At 31.1% G+C, this 18,303-nt stretch overlaps 1 protein-coding gene across 4 annotated transcripts in view; it reads left to right on the forward strand.

Moving 5' to 3' along the window:
- Positions 1 to 18,303, forward strand: part of Ibtk (inhibitor of Bruton tyrosine kinase) — an 84,366-nt gene that overhangs the window by 44,197 nt on the left and 21,866 nt on the right. For 2 of the 4 annotated variants that reach the window (XM_058575932.1, XM_046432137.2), the window contains 7 exons: positions 1,727 to 1,787; positions 7,247 to 7,368; positions 9,239 to 9,351; positions 12,209 to 12,357; positions 13,772 to 13,935; positions 15,634 to 15,726; positions 16,263 to 16,406. In XM_058575932.1, coding sequence (XP_058431915.1) covers positions 1,727 to 1,787; positions 7,247 to 7,368; positions 9,239 to 9,351; positions 12,209 to 12,357; positions 13,772 to 13,935; positions 15,634 to 15,726; positions 16,263 to 16,406 — 846 coding nt within the window. The remainder of the gene's footprint in view (positions 1 to 1,726; positions 1,788 to 7,246; positions 7,369 to 9,238; positions 9,352 to 12,208; positions 12,358 to 13,771; positions 13,936 to 15,633; positions 15,727 to 16,262; positions 16,407 to 18,303) is intronic. The other 2 variants (XM_058575933.1, XM_046432144.2) reach the window with 1 other exon arrangement.

Consider the following 18,303-nt stretch of genomic DNA (forward strand, 5'->3'; position numbering starts at 1 on the left):
TTAAAAGTGAATAATAATATTTACTTGGAAATTTGAAGTAAACAAATTTGAAAATGCTAATAAGTTAGGAGTCAACATTTTTGAATTAGGGGGATTTGGAAATTTGTCAACTTTTTAGCAATTTTTTATTGAAAAAAATTAATATTTTTTAAAAAATACAAGGTCAAAATATTTTTTTTCTTATTATAAAAATCAGTAATGGGGAAAATGAAGCTTTTCCTAGGGAACATAGTTACTTAAGTTTAGAAGCCATATTTTCAGTTTTAGTTTAAAGCTTTATCATCTAGTTTCAATAGTACTGATAATAAAAACTAATACTTAGTGTCTCCTGTGTACTAGGAAGTTTTCCAAATGTGTTACATAGATTAATTCATTTTATTTTCACAAAAATCTTATAAGTAGATTTTGTTAATATCCTTAAGTTGCAAAAGCGAAAACAAAGGCAATATTTTTTCTTTTATTTTTGGGAAAGAATTGAAAATTTAGATGTATATACTTGTTATAAATGATTTCAACTTTTTAATGACTTAGTTTTCAAAGTCAGAATGATCTTAAATTAATTCAAAATCATGATTAATGAAACATTCTAAAACATGATTGAAATACAGTGTTTTGGTTTATGGAAGCACATCACAAAGAGATTATTAACAATTTCCAGGTAGGGTTCAGTTTAGAGACAATTCTTTTGCTATTTCAGTTTTTATTAGTTTGTGGAAAATGCTTTTGAATGCACATTAATGTTTTGAGATACTAGACAATGTCATTTTAAAATGCATTTGATATCCAAGTGTCAGAACCTAGCTAGAGTTTCAAGCTAAATATATATATAACATACATCAACTCTGTCTAAATTATTATATTGGAAAATGGTGTCAATATCTTTCACCTATTTCAGCTACTAGGTTGAGACAGATGTGTCAACTGAGCCACTTAAGGACAATACCTGCTATGGTGATATCTCTACTTACATAACTTAACATGAGGAGATGCACACCTTGCATTAAAACAAAGATTTGTGCAAAATTAACTGTTCTTTGTCAAACATGTATTTGCTAGAAATATAAATAGTATGTGAAGAGATTTAGGAAACTGAGGGCTGCACCAGAATTGACTTAGCATCACAGATTAATGCATTGTATATCTCCAAAGTGTTGACAACTGATAGGGTATATACAAGTTATTTATTTCTGATTGTAGAAAAAAAATTTTTTAAAAGAGTGTTTGTATTAGAATGTAACCTTTGATTTAAATTTTCACTGCTATCTTAAAATACCTGTTTGAAACTTGAGAGGTCCTTGAGATTTGTCTTAAGCAAAAGTGAGTTGCTCAGATTATACAGTTAATTGGTATAAGTGATAATTCTTGATAGAATCCAGATACTTAACCCACTATTCTATCAATATAGCACTCCTTTTGTAGTTAATTATAATTTCTGGAAAATGAAGGTTGTAAAATGAGTATTTGCTATTTTGTAGTGATAGAAACGATTCTTTGTACATTTATTCATAACAGTTGCTTGAGATTTATTGATATTTGTATAATATGTTTGTTGTTTGCTTAAGATATATAATACATAACTGCACCCATTTCCAAAAAGAATCTGTAGAGGCTAGTACATATAAAGCTTGAAAAATAACTTTATTACTTATTTGGCGATATGTAGATGTACTTGGTAAGTATTAAGTCATTTGAGTCTTAAGATAAAATTATACTTCCTATCTTTTAGGTCTCTTGATGTTTTAAGTGATGATGTTTTGAAGGATCTTTCTGTATTTTACAGAAAAATGGTAAGATTTATGTTTTTCCATCGAAGATTTTAGTGGCTGTAATATTACCATCTAAAACAGTATATTAGGTTACACTTCTTAATGAAATAATTTTCTAAGTAATTCTCTTTAGGATCTTTTAGAAATATTGAAAAGAAACCAGTCAGAACTTCTGGAAGTAAAAGACATAGTCAATCAAATTAAAAATTTACTTGAAAGCATCACCAACAGTTTAGATTGCATAGAAAATAGAACTTCAGCACTTGAAGACAGAACCTCAAGCCTGAAGAAAGGATACTTGAATTTGAGTAGAATACCATAAAGGGAAAAAAAAAAAAAGTACACGATCCGAACACACAGGAGATTTGGGACAACATCAAGAGACCAAACCTGAGAATCACTGGGTTAATGGAGAACATGGAGATACAAGCTAAAGGCCTTAAGAACATTATTAATGAGGTAGTCACAGAAGACTTTCCCAATATCAGAAAGGAGATAGACATCCACATACAAGAAACAAACAGAACCCCAAAAAGACCTGATGAAGAGAAGTTCTCCAAGATGCATCCTAATTAGAATGCCTACCATAATATTAAAAGCTACAAGAGAGAAACATCAGTTCACATTTAGAGGCAAACTAATAAGGCTCACTTCTGACTTCTCATCTCATTCCAGGAGGGTTTGGAATGAGATATTCCAAACTCTAAAAACAGTTATCAACTGAGTTTGCTATACTCCTAATAACTCCCTTTCATATTCAGTGGGTAAATAAAATTTTCCATTACAAGGATAAACTAAAAGAATTCATGACAACCAAGCCAGCACTACATAGAATTCTCCAAGGTAAACTGCTCATAGAGAAAGCCAAAACAAATCCTAAAACTCCCAAATAGATGATGATTAATAGAAGACTAATCATCTAAATGAGAATCAAGATAGAATTAAACATAAGAAGAAGTCAAAATGGCAATAAACCACATATCCATAATAAGAGTGAATATAAATTGTTTCAACACCTTAATTAAAATATATAGGTTAGCAGAATGGGTCAAAAAGCAAGAGCCAACTGTATGCTGTCTACAACAGACTTACAGGTAAAAGGATGAAAAAGATATTGTATGTGAATGGAGTTTGTAAACAAGTTAGAGTAGCTAGGCTCCTATTTTAAAAGATGCAAAAATTAATCAAAGGAGACACAGGGGCTGATAATGGGAATAAGCCAGTAATAAGATATAACAATAATATGTATATGTACGCCAAATGTCAATACACTCAATTATATTAAAAAATGCTTGATATTAAATTCTTGATAGACCCTAATATAATAATATTGGTTGTTTCATTACATTCCTGTTACCAATAGACAGGTCATCAAAGCATAAAATCAATAAAGATATATCCAACCTAAGTACTACTATAAATCAAATGGACCTAGTAGATATCTACAGAATATTTCACCCCCAAACAGCTGAATTTGCCTTCTCAGCAGCTCATGGAATATTTTCCAAAATAGACCATATTCTAGGTTACAATATAAGTCTTAGCAAATACAAAGAAATTGATTTAATCTTATGCATCCTGTCAGAACCTAATGGAATGAAACTAGAGATCAACAGCAAGAAAAATAATAGAAAACACATAAACACATGGAGATTAAACAATACTATTTTAAGTGAAGAATGGATAGAAGAAGAAATAAGAGGAGAAATTCTTAGAAACAAATAAAAACAAAATACAACATGTCGAAATATCTGGGACAATATGAAACTGGTATCAAGAGGAAAATTTATTGCATTGAATGCCTACATCATAAAAATTAGAGTCCAATAATAAGCATATGTACTACCTTAAGAAAAAACAAACCTCCAAATCAATAAAAGATAAGAAATAATATAAATCAGAGCAGAAATTAATGAAATCAGGCATAAAAGAATAATACACAGGATCAATGCAAAAAATAATTGCTTCTTCAAAAAGATAAATAAGATTGATAAACTCTTAGCCAAACTAACCTAAAGAAAGAAAATACTCAAATCAACAAAATTAGAGATGAAAAAAGAGATATCACCACATGCACATCTGAAATTCAAAGGATCATTGGAAACTTTTGAAAATTTATACTCCAATAAACTGAAAAATCTAGAAGACATTGACAAATTTCTAGGCACTTATGACCTACCCAGATTGAATCAAGTAATGAAATTGAAACTGCAATTAAAAGCCTATCAAAAAAGAAAAGCACAGGGCCAGTTGCATTCTCAGCAGAGTTCCACCAGATCTTTAAAGAGGAGCTAACACTGGAGTTTCTCAAATTGTTCCATGAAATTGAAAGAGAAGGAACATTGCTGATTACATTCTGTGATGGTAATACAACCCTCATACTAAAATTAAAGACACATTTAGGAAAGAACCACAGATCTATCTCCCTGATGAACACAAATGCAAAAATCCTTAATTAAATATCAGGAAACTGCATTCAAAAACATATTAATAGGATAATATACCATGACTAAGTGGGCTTCATTCCAAGGTTGCAAGGTTACTTCAACACATGCAAATTAACAAATATAATTCACTGCATAAATAGAATTTAGGACAAGAACCATACTATCATCTTAATAGACACAGGAAAGGTCTTTGATAAAATACAGCTACCATTCATGTAAAAAATACTGGAGAAACTAGGGATAGAAGGAAGGTACTTACCTAACATTATAAAAGCCATATATGATAAACCCAAAGCCAACAGTATACTGAATGGAGAAGAACTAAAGGTTTTCCTCTAAAATCAGGAATAAGACCAAGATGTCCACTCTCACTATTTCTATTTAATATAATACTTGAACCTCTAGCCAGAGCAATCCGTCAAGGGAAGGATATTAAAGATAAAAAAAATAGGAAAAGAGGAAGTCAAACTGTCACTGTTTGCTGATAACATGATAGTATATATAGAAGACCCCAAAAAAGTCCACAAGACTCCTAGAGCTGATAAATGAATTTAGCAGAGTAGCAGGATACCAGATCAGCACTGAAATCAGTAGCTTTTCTATACTCCCAACAGTGACTCAGTGGAGAAAGAAATCAGGAAAATCATCCCCTTAACGTTATCCTAAAAAATAAAAACACAAAAATCTAGGAATTAATGAAAACTATAGAACACTGAAGAAAGAAATTGAAGACCTCAGAAGGTGTTCTCAGATAGGCAGAATTAATATTGTCAAGATGGTCATACTTCCAAAAGTAATATATAGATTCAATGTCAATCCCACAAAATACCAGTGACATTTCTCACAGAACTAGAAAAAATAATCCTTAAATTTATTTGGAAGAATAAGAGACTGAGAATAGCCAAAGGAATTGTGAATAAGAAAGGTGGTACAGGAGGCATCACAATACCCCATCTCAAATTATACTATAGAGCTGTAGTAGCAAAAAAACGGCATAGTATCGCCATTGAGGTAGATATGAAGTCCAGTGGAATAGAAGACTCAGAAACAAATCCACATATAGCCATCTGATACTTGACGAAAAACATATGTTGGAGAAAAGATAGCCTTTTAGACAAATGATACTGTGAAAACTGGATATTTATATGTAGAGAAATGAAATTAAATCCCTATCTTTCTTTTTGCTTTACAATTCTTAATACACACATATACCACAATTTTTCATATAGCTGTTTGTATATAAAGTATGTTGACACTAAATCCCTATCTTTCATTCGGCACAAATCAAAATATTTCCAAGACTAAGGATTAGATCAGAAACTGTGGAACTGCCAGAAGAAAACATAGGGTCTAAGCACTCCATCATATAGATGCAGGCACTGATTTCCCCAACAAGACCCCTAAAGCTTAATGAATAAAACCAAGAATTAATAAGTGGGATGTCATCTAATTAAAAGCTTCTGCGCAGCAAAGAAGATAATTAAGAGAGTGAAGCAAGAGCCTATAGAATGGAAAAAGTCTTTGCCAGCTACTAACTCTGACAGGGGATTAATATCTAGAATATATAAAGAACTCAAACAGCCCAGTGCTAATAAAAGCAAATAACCCAGTCAATAAATAATCAAAAGAACTAAACAGAAATTTCTCAAAAGAAGAAACACAAATGGCCAACAAATACATGGAAAAAATGTTCTTATTTAGCAATCAAGGAGATGCAAATCAAACCTACACTAAGGTTTCATCTTACTGTAGGCAGAATGGCAATTATCAAGAACATGAATGATAATAAATGTTGGTAAGGTTGTGGGGGGAAAAGGTACACTCATACATTATTGGTGAGACTGCACATTAGTATAATTTGGAAAGTATTATGGATATTCCTCAAAAAATTGAGAATGGAACCACCATATTACCCAGCTATCCCAATCCTCAGTATTTATTCAAATGCACAAAAAGCAACTACTGTGGTGATATGGATACTAAATGTTTATAGCAACACGCAATTTATGGAATCAACCCAGATGCCTGTTAATAGGTGAATGGTTGAAGAAAATATGGCATATTTACACAGTGGAATTCTATTCACCCAAAATGAAGAATGAAATAGCATTACTAGCATTTGCTAGTAAGTGGATGGAAATGAAGAAAACCATGCTAAGCGAAATAAGCTAGACTCAGAAAATCAAGGGTTTAATGTTTTCTCTCGTGGATGCTAAAGCAAAATGAGGAAAAGAAGGCAGTGGGGTAGGAAGATCAGATTTCATAAAGATGCAAGGAAGATCAGTGGAGTAGAAATGGAGAATGAGAAGGAGGAAGTAAGGAAGGAAAAGAGAAATATGGAATGAATCTAACAGAATGATAATAAATATCATATATGGGGAAAGAACTAATTAAAAATAAATAATGGAGTGAAAGGAAGGTCAGTAGAGTGGAGGAGGGAGAAAAGGGAGTGGGAAGAGAGAATGGGGATTGAAATCTAATTCCTTGTATGTTGATTAATTCCTTGTATGTTAATAATTTTGTCAAAAGGGATCCAAATACTATGTATAATTATATTGCATTAATAAAATTAAAAATATATTTTAAGAAATACTCAATAGACACACAAAGATGTTCACAAAAAAAGAAATGGAATATTTAATAATAAAAGTAGAACTTTTTTTCCGAGGACACACGAAAGGCTTTTGAGAAAATACAGCTACCATTCATGTAAAAAATGCTGGAGAAACTTGGGATAGGAGGAAGGTACTTACCTTAACATTATAAAGGCCATATATGATAAACCCAAAGCCAACAGTATACTGAATGGAGAAAAACTAAGGGTTTTCCTCTAAAATCAGGAAATAGCAGTTTTGTGAATTATACTTTTTAATGAAGCTAGTCACATTATTCTTTGTTGTAAATTTAGGAGGTCAGTAGGCATTTTGAACTTTTTCTAGTTAATGTTAGCACATACTAAAAACATAAGTATATATATTTTTAAAATTAAAAAAAAAAACTTGGTACTTAAAAATAACATGGTTAATTCTACAGATTCCCGCAATGGATAGACGAATCATTACACCTTATCAAGATGGACCAGATATTAGCTATTTGGAAATAGAAGATGGAGATATCTTTTTGAATGAAGAAATAAATATGGAACAAAATTACTCGTAAGCTGTTTTTGTTTTATTTTCTGTCCTTTTCTTCCTTCCTTCCTTTTTTCTCCCCCAGTCTTGGATACTTGACATTTTATTTTGATATTTTGGAAAAAGAAGTTGAAAAATTTATATTCTTTCTTAGTCTTGTTATAATATAGAATAAATGTATAATTAATCCTTGCAAATCTAATAAATGTATCAAGTATAAGTATAAAAAGAATATAGGCTTTAGTTTAAACATATTCGATCAAATAAGTACAGTAATCTTAACTATCTCCCAATGTGCTGAGATTACAGTAAAGAAATTTGAAAGGTCATATTGTACTACAGCAGAGAGAAGAAGAAAGGAGCAAACAGTCCTCAGGATATGTTAAGAGTTTTGGAATCTGGAAAGTAGTTCTGAAGAGTAATGACTTAAAAAAAATAAAGCAGTTCTGGAAATGCTTAAGAATTAGTGGTATCAGATTTATGAAGACTAGGGTGAGTACTTGAATTTAAGGAGCATTAGATCCCTGGTCCATTCCTAAGCCCCATTCAGCCAAGGGATTGCCTCTCTGCCATCTTGGTAGAAGAGTAGAGATTTACCTTTGGAGAGATTGAACTAAAGAGGTTCCAAAGAGGAGTGCACCAGCCAGAAATGATGTGCTATTTTCAAATGATTCCTCTCTAAGGAACTTATTTCAATAGATTATAAGCCTACAGTGACTGACAAAATATCCCAGATTCTATATAATCCCTTAGAGTGAGCTGACTTGACCAGCCCTGAATAGAATTTGTAATCACTGTTGTAGGTTAACTTATCGACTTATTACAGAATTACTCTTACTCTGTTTAGTAAAATAACCTGTTAAAATGAAATCTTTGGGTGTTCAGGTCATTTACTATATAGAGCCACTGTGTACCTCACTGAAAAACTACTCTTGGGTTCCAGAGGTATTTTTTTCACTTATTTCTTAAATTCTCTCTTCCTAGTGTTTGGTAGCATTTGGGGTACTATAAGTTGGACATCTGACTTAGATATATTATATTATATTAAAAGTTATAATAAGTTTATTAACATTGATATAAATAACTCATTTTATTTCTACAAAATAACACTTCATTGCTGACCCTTGTAAGTGGATAAAATATATAATGAGATCTATAATTTTTTGGTTAAAATAGGATAGTTATTTCCCTAATAGTACTTAATTTAGGGAATTAATAAGCATTTTCTGAAATTTTTAACAAATTGTCACCAGATATTTCTAGGTTAAGATCTTGGCTAATAAAACAGTGTGTATAAATGTGAACAGTGTTTTACTTTTTTTTTCTTTGTAAAGGTTTTATTATGCTTAAGGGTCTTAGTCCTTGACAACAGTTTTCTTCCTGGTGGGTAGGGTATTTTCAGCTCTTCTTGCTACCTCTTGGCACATATGTGTTTTCTTGGTGAACTTGAAGATTTGTTGTCCTTGGAGACCTTGGAGCACTGCTCATACTCAGGAAAGCTATATACCTCTTGGATCATGTCTGATGTGAACTTGGTGTATTTGGTGAGGCACCATGGTAGTGGCTGTGCCTTGTCCTGCTTCTGTTCATAGTCTCTTTGTAGCACTTTTTGAGGCCTATGACTAGCGTTTTACTTTTCCACATATTTTCCTTTTTACCATCTTGTTTTTAATTTTTCACAGAAATGCCAGGATGGGAATAATAATATCACAGTAAGACCCAGTGAAATTAAGTAATTTACTCAGATCTACATTGGTGAATGTAACTAGAGCTTGCCTGTGCTATAATAGTTTCTGTTTGACCAAAATATACTATATTCTGTTGGTTAAAATGCATAGTTTTTCCACTGTTTCATCTCTAATTCATTTTCACTTTTGTGTGTGCTTTTTTCTAGGGAAATCATGTTTAAAAAGGCAAAAACAAAAGCTAAAAAGAAGCCACGTAAGCGTTCAGATAGTTCTGGAGGTTATAACCTCTCAGACATTATTCAGAGTCCACCATCTACAGGTCAGTGAAAGTGTTTTAGCATATATTTCCAATTTTAGTCTTTGATGTCTTGTTACCTTATTCTATGTGCTACGTGCTATCTGTTGGAGCACATAGAATATAGTCCTTTCAGAAGCTACAAAATTACAGTTTGTATTGTGGTATCCACTCTGAAGTTTGCTCTGGCAGCACAAAAGAGACATTCCAATGAATTTGAAATCAAGGAATACCTGTTAGAGGAAAGTGATGTCCCAGCTGGAGCTTTAAGATGAAGAGAAATTAACCAAGAAAATGAGGCAGATGGACATACTTAGCAAAGGGGACAATATATTCCCAAGTGGACTTAGCCATGTAGTGATGTAGTGTGTGTGCAGATAGGAGATACATTGGATAGGGTCAGATTTTGGAGGCTATTGTTTGCCAAACTAAGGAATTTGGAGTTTTATTTTAATGGCTGTGGGTGATGAATTTTTAAAACAGGGTATGATTGAATAAAATTTATGTTTTTAGAAAGACTATTCTGTCCAGTGGCATAGAGGTTTAGTATGGGCAACATATGACAGATTATATTATTATGTTGATTTAATTCAAATATGTTAATGCTCTAACTGAGATGCAATTTATGTGCATAAAGAGGTTATAATCTAATCAAATGTAGCACATTTTAAATCTAGGAATTATGTGGTTTGAAAATAAAAGGCAATGTTTTTCTAAATTCCTTTTCTCAGTTTTTTCTTTGGAAATCTTTTAACTTACTGAAAAGATGAAAGAAAAATACCAATAACACCTATATACTCAAGTTTGTGTGTATGTGTATAATAATAGATACTTTTGAGTACTGATCCACTTGGAATAAGTTTTAGACATGACATGTTTCTTTAAATATTTTAATATGAATCGCCTAAGAATAAAACCACAATACTATTGTGGTTTTCTATAAAACCACAATACTATTATCACAACAAGACAATTAACATTAATTCACTAGTATTGTTTAGTTTTACATTCTATATCCAGATTTCCCTGATTATTCAAAATTGTTTTATAGCCTTTTTAGTTTTAATCTTTAAAATAATCTAGTGTTCTCTCAAGTTAAACCCTGCTTTTGCTTATTTATATCTCTTTAGTCTTAATTAGAACAGTATCCCTGGTATCTTTTTGTTTTGTATTTTTTCCCCCCACAATTTTAGGCTGGTAATATTATTGACTGTTGCACATTCTAGGTTTATATGATCTAGATTTATCTAAATTTTTAACAGTTTCTCTAGATAAAATGTGAAATATGACAATAAAATAATGAGACTATAGTATGGCTTTTGTAAATGGTAGGTGTGTCTGTCTATAGCACTAAGACATACCTTGTACAGTTTCTATCAGTCAACTCCATATTAGTGACTTTGAAAAGTAAAAGACAAGCATCGTTTCACATCTCTTAGGAAAAGATAGCTGTTATTCAGAAAAAAAAGAGGGTGTTTATTTTTGTTTAATTAGCTATTACAAATGGGGTACTTAAAATGTTAATAAAGCTCACAGGGAATAATATCAAGAATAATAGTTTTAGATCAACAAAAGATATGAAAAGCATAGATAATATGCCTAAGTTGGTTTATGAAGTTCTGAGAATATTAATCAGGAGACATAGTAAATGGGAAACATGTCTGAAGACCTTTGCAGACTTAAAACTGTAGTTTTCTATTTTCTGTTGTGAGTTATATCTAGCCCTTAGGAAGAACCATTGGTAGATGGATGGAAGGATAAATAGACAGTCATCAACTTAGTGATCTCCTAGTCACCTAAATGACATAAAAAAGGGCAGATATTTGATTTGCTTTTATGTTATTTTTAGTACATGTGTTAAAATCTTAGCATGTCAGAACTCAAAGAGACCATAGTAATGAAATAATTTATGTTCCTTACTTTAAACCTCAGAAAACTTAAGCGATTTGAGGTAGTGGCAAAAAGAAATAGAATTTACTTTCTTGATTCCAATACTATATTTTTCTTGCTGTACCATTCTTTCTGTAGCCAAAGTTGATAATGGTTAGAAGACTAAATTTAAACAAAAGACCTAATTATGGAAATAAATTAAGAGTATGTGGCAATTTTCACTGAAGACATTGTGTGAAGGTTTAGCGTATGTGTTGATGCTTAAAGTTACACGATTGACATTCTGTGAAAGTGTTAATATGCAGAATACTAGGTGTGAAACAAAGGCAGGCATTTAGGCTTCCTCAGTTATCTAAGAAGTGGTATATACATTTCATAACACTTTACTTCAGGAGATAAACTAATTTAAAATACTCCCAATAGAAGACATTTTTTACAGGGGGAAAAAAGAACACCAACTCTCAAACAGATTATAATCGACCTCTAGGAATCTCTGCTACTAGGCTAGTCTGCTGGATAAAGGAGAGGCAAAAAGGCCATGTGCTTCCTCTGACACAGATGATATTAGTCCTTTTCTGCATGAATGTAGAGATTTCTGTACAAGGAGAGAAAGACAAAGGAGAGGAGTCTGGAGTTCCTTCATTTCTTCTTCTTTTTTTTTCTTTTATGGTGGAAAAAAGGTCCTCAACCATTGCTTCAAAGCAGATCCCAAAAACTATCTTCCTCAGTTTCATTGCATAATTGGCATGTAATCATGATGAATAACACTATTGTTTACAACCTCTTTCATTTTATTTTTTTCACTTAATCTAATATCTTTCTCCAGTTAGCTTGAATGATAAGATTTTGGTGTGGTGAATATAATTTAAATTTTATAAAATCTGGTTAAGTGGAAGCTTTTAGCTCTCTATTTGGCTCATTGACTGTATTGCATATGTGTAATTTTTATGTGTTTAAATTTTTTTGGTTTTGTTTTAACTTCTTACTTTAGGATTATTAAAGTCTGGTAAGACCAATTCTGTGGAATCTCTTCCAGAACTATTGACATCAGACTCTGAAGGAAGCTATGCAGGTGTGGGTAGTCCTAGAGATTTACAGTCCCCTGATTTCACAACAGGATTTCATTCAGATAAGATTGAGGTTAGTTTTATAAAGCACTGTTTCCTTACCTTTAGTTTTTAGATCTGTATACAGTTTAGCTTTAGTTTTTCATTATTTTTACTCAAACTTTAAAACACTGTCCTGGCTGGTTTATAAGATAAAATTAGTACAATATGTGTAGTGTTAGTTTCTCAAATTTGTATAACCTTCCTAATTTTATTCAATGACTCTTTCAAACCCTTTATGAATGTTATGTCTAATCTTTCTACAAGTAAAATAGAGTGTTGATGTGTAAAATATAATGATGTAAAATATAGTAACACTATGTAGACAGTGAAAACTATATTTGTAGATGAATTACTGAATTGTCTTTTGTGAAATGTCAGTTAACAGAAGATAAAAATTATCAAAGGTAAAGTAATTTTGAAAATAAGTCTAAATTCAGATTCTACTAGTCCCTTTCATAGTATTAACTAGAGCAAAACAAGCTGGAATGATTTGAGATCTTCTAGTCTAGCAGGATTCCTAGTCTGGGTATCTCTGAGGAATGCATTTTTTAGACATCCTGACATTTTATTCCATAGTTTATAATCTATGGGGAAGGGAAATATCTACTTTATTTGAGATAGACTTATTTTTCTCTAATTCCTGTATATCCCTAAAGCATATTCTAGGGCTGGGGATGTAGCTCAGTGGTAGAGCACTTGCCTGCACATGCAAGACCCTGAGTTCAATCCCTAGAATTGCCTTAAAAAAAAAAAATCCTAATTTTTAGGAATTCCTAAGACAATAGAACTTATGCTTTCTACCCTGTCTTGTTCTAGGCCTCAAGGATTGATTATTTTAATGTAGGGTAAACATTTGGGGTCAATTATTATTCAGATAAGATTGGTCTGGAATATAGAAGGCATATTGTGAATGTCTTATAATAGTAGAAGAATTAATCCTGGCAATAGAAATACTATTTTAATAACTTACTTGACCTATTATAATATCAGTAGTTTCCAGGTCCCTTTTGAAATATCAGTATTATTTGACTTTAATTTTATTCAGAGTCCTTTAATTATGTTCAGAGTGACTTTCTATGACATTTATACCAAATTTTCATTTTGTTTCATATCTGAAGTTGTGGACATTAATTTAAAATTGCTGCTTCATATCTTACTGTATAGCTTCTATATATTAACATTCTTGTTTACTCTTTGTATAAATATAAGTTTAATAGGCAAACATTATCCCTAAAAATTATTCTCCAAGCTCACAATCATCTGATTGTTTGAGAATTGGTTAAAGCATTAACCTGTAGAAGAATATGAATTAAAAATGTTAGATGGTTTATTATCAGAAGATTTTCCATAATGTAACTAATATTTGTTAAGAATCAACTACATATTAGCTACTGAGCTAGGTATCTGCTCTTATTAACTTTAATGTTTTTTTCCCCTTCCCTTAGGTGAAAGTTAAACCTTATGTTAATGGTACAACTAATACATCTTCTAGGGAAGATTTCAAACCATGGGAAAAATCATCAATACTTAAAGTATCTACTCCACAGCCCATTCCCAGTAACAGAATTGATGTAACAAGTTCTTCCAGCTGGGTTGCTGGCTCTTTCAGGTAGAATTTTCATTTTGTTCTGTATCTGAGAAATATCATTAATTTTAATCAAATGAAAAAATTTTTAAAAATATTAATATACTCTACTATACATAAAATTACCTATATGCATACAAATTGCTAATCAATATAATAGGCTTATCCCCCACCCAGGCAAAATATAGTTGTCTTTGTATTATTGTCAGTATATTATAGCATATTTTTCTTTGTTAATGTATATTAATTAAAACTCCTACTCAAGGGGAAGGTAATGATGGAGAAAGACTGATGCATATGTAAGGTAAAAAGTCATAGAAGAGAGAAGTTCTGCTGTTCTGTTGCACAGTAGGATAACTATAGATAATAATATGCTGCTTATTAAAAAAAACTGAAAGAAAAGATTTTGAATATTTTCACTATAAAGACATGATAAAGGTTTGAGGGGACAGTTTTACCTTGATTGGAATATTTCATAATATATATGTATGTTGAAAGATCACATGGTATTCCATAAATAGGTATACTTTTTATGTGTCAGTTAAAAACTTAAAAACCAAGGCAAAAACAGAATTAGAAAAAAAGCCTATCTTCCTTTTAGGAAAACCATTTTTTTTTTTTTTGTAATTTGTAAGCTTTATGCTTTCTGAGCTACCTTTAGGCCATGAAGTAGTATTAACTGGAACATCATAATCTTTGTTCCATATATGCATAATAGAGCACCTTATTATCTCACAAAATATATTATTATACAGTTAAATGTTTGCACCTTAGTGGGTATTTAAAATCTCATAAAATGTACTGTTCATTGTTAGTATATCTGAGGATATTTATTGAATGTTATACTATCTTTTTACTTATATTTTATGCATATTTTTCTTTTATTTAGAAGTCAAATGAAGGAGTATTTGTAAATAGAAAGCATAGTTTGCTTTTTTGTAGGGCTATAGAGCTTGTGCTTCATTTTTATGTAACTACTTTGGTTGATTATAGGCTAAAACTGTCAAGTGACTTATTGATTATATTATCACTCTGACCATTTGTGCAATTTTTTTGAAATGTGCTCTGTTATGTATTGGAACAAAGTATATGATGTTTCAGTTTATGTTGCTTCATGGTCTAATGGTAGCTCAGAAATTAGTCTGAAATGTTTTGGCATTCTAAGTAACATAACAATTTCTGGGGACATCTGGAAACATATTCTGAGTACTGATATTAGAATATTTTCTAAACATGTCTTAAAAATAGTGCCTAGCTATATAAATTGGTCAATATTTTACATATTAATGCATACATAAACATTTCTACATCATTCTGAAGTATCATCTAGTGGGAATAAATACAGAAATATAGTAAATATTTTTCTTTTTGAAAGAAAAAACAGCAGGTTATCCTTCAATATATAGTAATATGACTTATTTTTAGTTGTATCATAGATTTCATTTAGGTTAGAAACTGTAAAAATCATAGAGTATTTTTTTTTTATGGTATAGCTAGCTACTTTTGGTGGGTTTCCAATATTAATATTGTTGAATATCCTAAGGTTTTCTAGAGAATGTCTGTTTTTGTTAATACTAATAAGAATTTTGTTATCAGCAAAACAATTCTAAATTATACTTTCATTATTAATCTACATATAATTTATAGTTTCATTGAAGTTTGGGGTTGGGTTTTAAAGGTAATTGAAGGCTTTTGTAAAGTAATTCTTTAATTTTTTTTTAGTCCTGTCAGCCCTCCTGTCGTGGATCTCAGAACCATCATGGAAATAGAAGAAAGTAGACAAAAATGTGGAGCTACACCTAAGTCAAATTTAGGGTTGGTTTAAAAAAAATTATATTCCTGTCCTAAAAAATTGGAAAGATCCATTGGATCGTTCTCATTATTTCTCTGCCTTTGATCTAATAGATTTAAGCCTTTTTCTAGGTAATTTAACCTTTATAATATTTCTTAAATCTGTGTAAAGATTGAGTTAAATTGATAGACTAGCTTTTATACAAAACAGTATCACATGCTAGAAACCATGTGATCTGTTCTTGAAGAAAAATCAAAGAAAAAGCAAAAATTTTTAAGCTTTGTAATGTAAATTATCCTTGAAAAGTATATAAAGGAGGAATTAATCATAGCTATTACTTAATGATTGATAGTATAAATTAATATCACCACTGTTGATACTTTGTGAACATCTTGATCAAATAGTAAAGTCACACCAAATAAATAGGAAATATTATCCTTATCTCTAACTTTCATTAAAGAAATTCATGCTAATTGGTTTAATTTCTAGCAAAATTATTTCTCATGATATTAAACTTTCTCAGGAGCAGTGAAACTAATTGATTTAATTTAATCTTCAGCAAAATGGTTTCTCCTGGAGTTAAACTTTCTCAGAAGCAACGAAAAATGATCGCGTTGACTACCAAAGAAAATAATTCAGGAATGAGTAGCATGGAAACAGTTTTAACCACTCCTTCCAAAGTCCCCAAACCAGTGAATGCATGGTATGTATCACTTTTATTAAAATTAGCTTAGATTGGTTTATTAGTTTATAAAGTGATTCTTTACTCCTGAGGTTTTCCCTGCCTATATTAGCAAATATTTCATTCCTTCCTTTGCTTTTAAGTCAAAAATGGGATTTTTTTGTTTTGTTTTAATTTTTAATGTATTGACATTATATCATGATTTTCAAATGTTTTTCATTATGAATATAATTTCTTCTTGTTATTCTGCTAAACTTCTCTTGTTAAAGTGACTTAAAATAAGTTTACTTTTTCATTTTATGATAAATAAAATGCACCACAGGACATTTTCATAAAAGCAAACTTTATTTTTAGTACCCTTATTTCTTTGTCCTTTTGTATGCATCATAAATGTCTTTACATAGTTATACAAAGCTTCTTGTCACTTTTTTAAACAGTGCTGTTAACATTACATTATTTATGTTTTCTCTATTATAATTTACCCAAAGTGGCATAATTATAGGAGTAATCTTCGAAGAGGTCAGATGACAATTTTGAGATGTGTAAAACAGGCTGTATTCTGCTTCCCTTCCATCTGCCCTTTTCTTTGTTATCCACATCAGAATATCTGGAAACCAGTTCTAGAGAAGCACATACATAAGTAGTGTGAAGGGTAAGGAAGAAGTAGAACCCACTTTCTTTCACAGGAACTGAGGGTGATCTTGGTAGCCACCCTTAGTTTGGGAAAATCCTTCAGTGTCCTAATGCTAAATTATTCTGTTTGTAAAAGGGAATATTTTTCCTACTAAGGGGGAATGACACTCAGTTTTGAGTGTTGCCAGTGGGAATTAACATAATGCTAGTCAGAGCTGCTAATAGGTCTAAAGTACAATTTCTGACCAAAGAAAGTAAACACAAGAAATTGGAATACTGAAGTAGAAGAAAACTGAGGATGACACTTGAGAAAATGGTCTTAGCAGAAATTTTTTTAATTCTTCAGTATTTCTTAAACATCTTCCACATGCAAGGCATTCTTTTAATTTCTAGTGATATGACAATAAAGCAAGACCAATTTGCTTATTGCCTTTGTAGGTTTTATGGTGTAACTGTTAACAACATTGAGTTGTGTTTTCGCTGGTGTAGAAAATAGCAAGAGGGGAAAAAAGTATTATTGAAATAATCATTAAGATACTAAAATTATTGTAATTTGAAAGCATTAACTAACTACGTTTGGAAGCATTTGGCTTAGTAATGTTGTTTTAGATGTGCCATCAATTGGTTTCCTTATTTAAACAAAAAAATAAATGAAGAAAAAAATACATTTGTTTTCTTAGAGGCTTCTGCCTTAGAACCTTGTGTTTTTCTCTGGTCTGAACTGGGTCTTTTCTAGGCCTATGGATTATCTGCCATCTTGGATTTTCCTTAATTGTCATCTTAGAAATGTCCTTGCTTTCCTCCAGTATTTAATCTTGTTTTCTATGTTTTGTGTTTGTCTGTTTTTTGATTTACTCCATGTTTTGATGTAGTACAACTCCAGTAGTTTGCTGACAAAGAATATGTACTGCTTACGTTTTTGGAGTTTTTTATTCACGAACATTTTGTTGTTTTCTTTTTTATTATTGATTGCTAGTTAGATTGGAACAAGATTCTAAGTTGGGATCCTTTGGAGAATTTGTTCCTTTTTGTTATCCCTGTGGCTTTTGGGAAGTCTAATATCATTTGATTTCCATTTCTTTTTATGGTACCCCCCATTATCCTTCTTCCACCTTTGTTTTCCCCCTAGAAATTTATAGTTTTCTTTATTCCTAGTGTTCAGAAATTTCAAAATTATGTACTTTCATGGGGTTTGTTTTGACATATTATTTTGAGAATTTGTGTTAATTGAGAACAGCATGCCCTTAGGTTTAGAAAAATTGTATGAACTATTCCTTTGATAACT

This window comes from Marmota monax, unplaced genomic scaffold (genome assembly GCF_021218885.2).
Source record: "Marmota monax isolate L192 unplaced genomic scaffold, Marmota_monax_Labrador192_F-V1.1 WCK01_AAM20220418_F8-fsc00013, whole genome shotgun sequence".
Lineage (NCBI taxonomy): Eukaryota > Metazoa > Chordata > Mammalia > Rodentia > Sciuridae > Marmota > Marmota monax.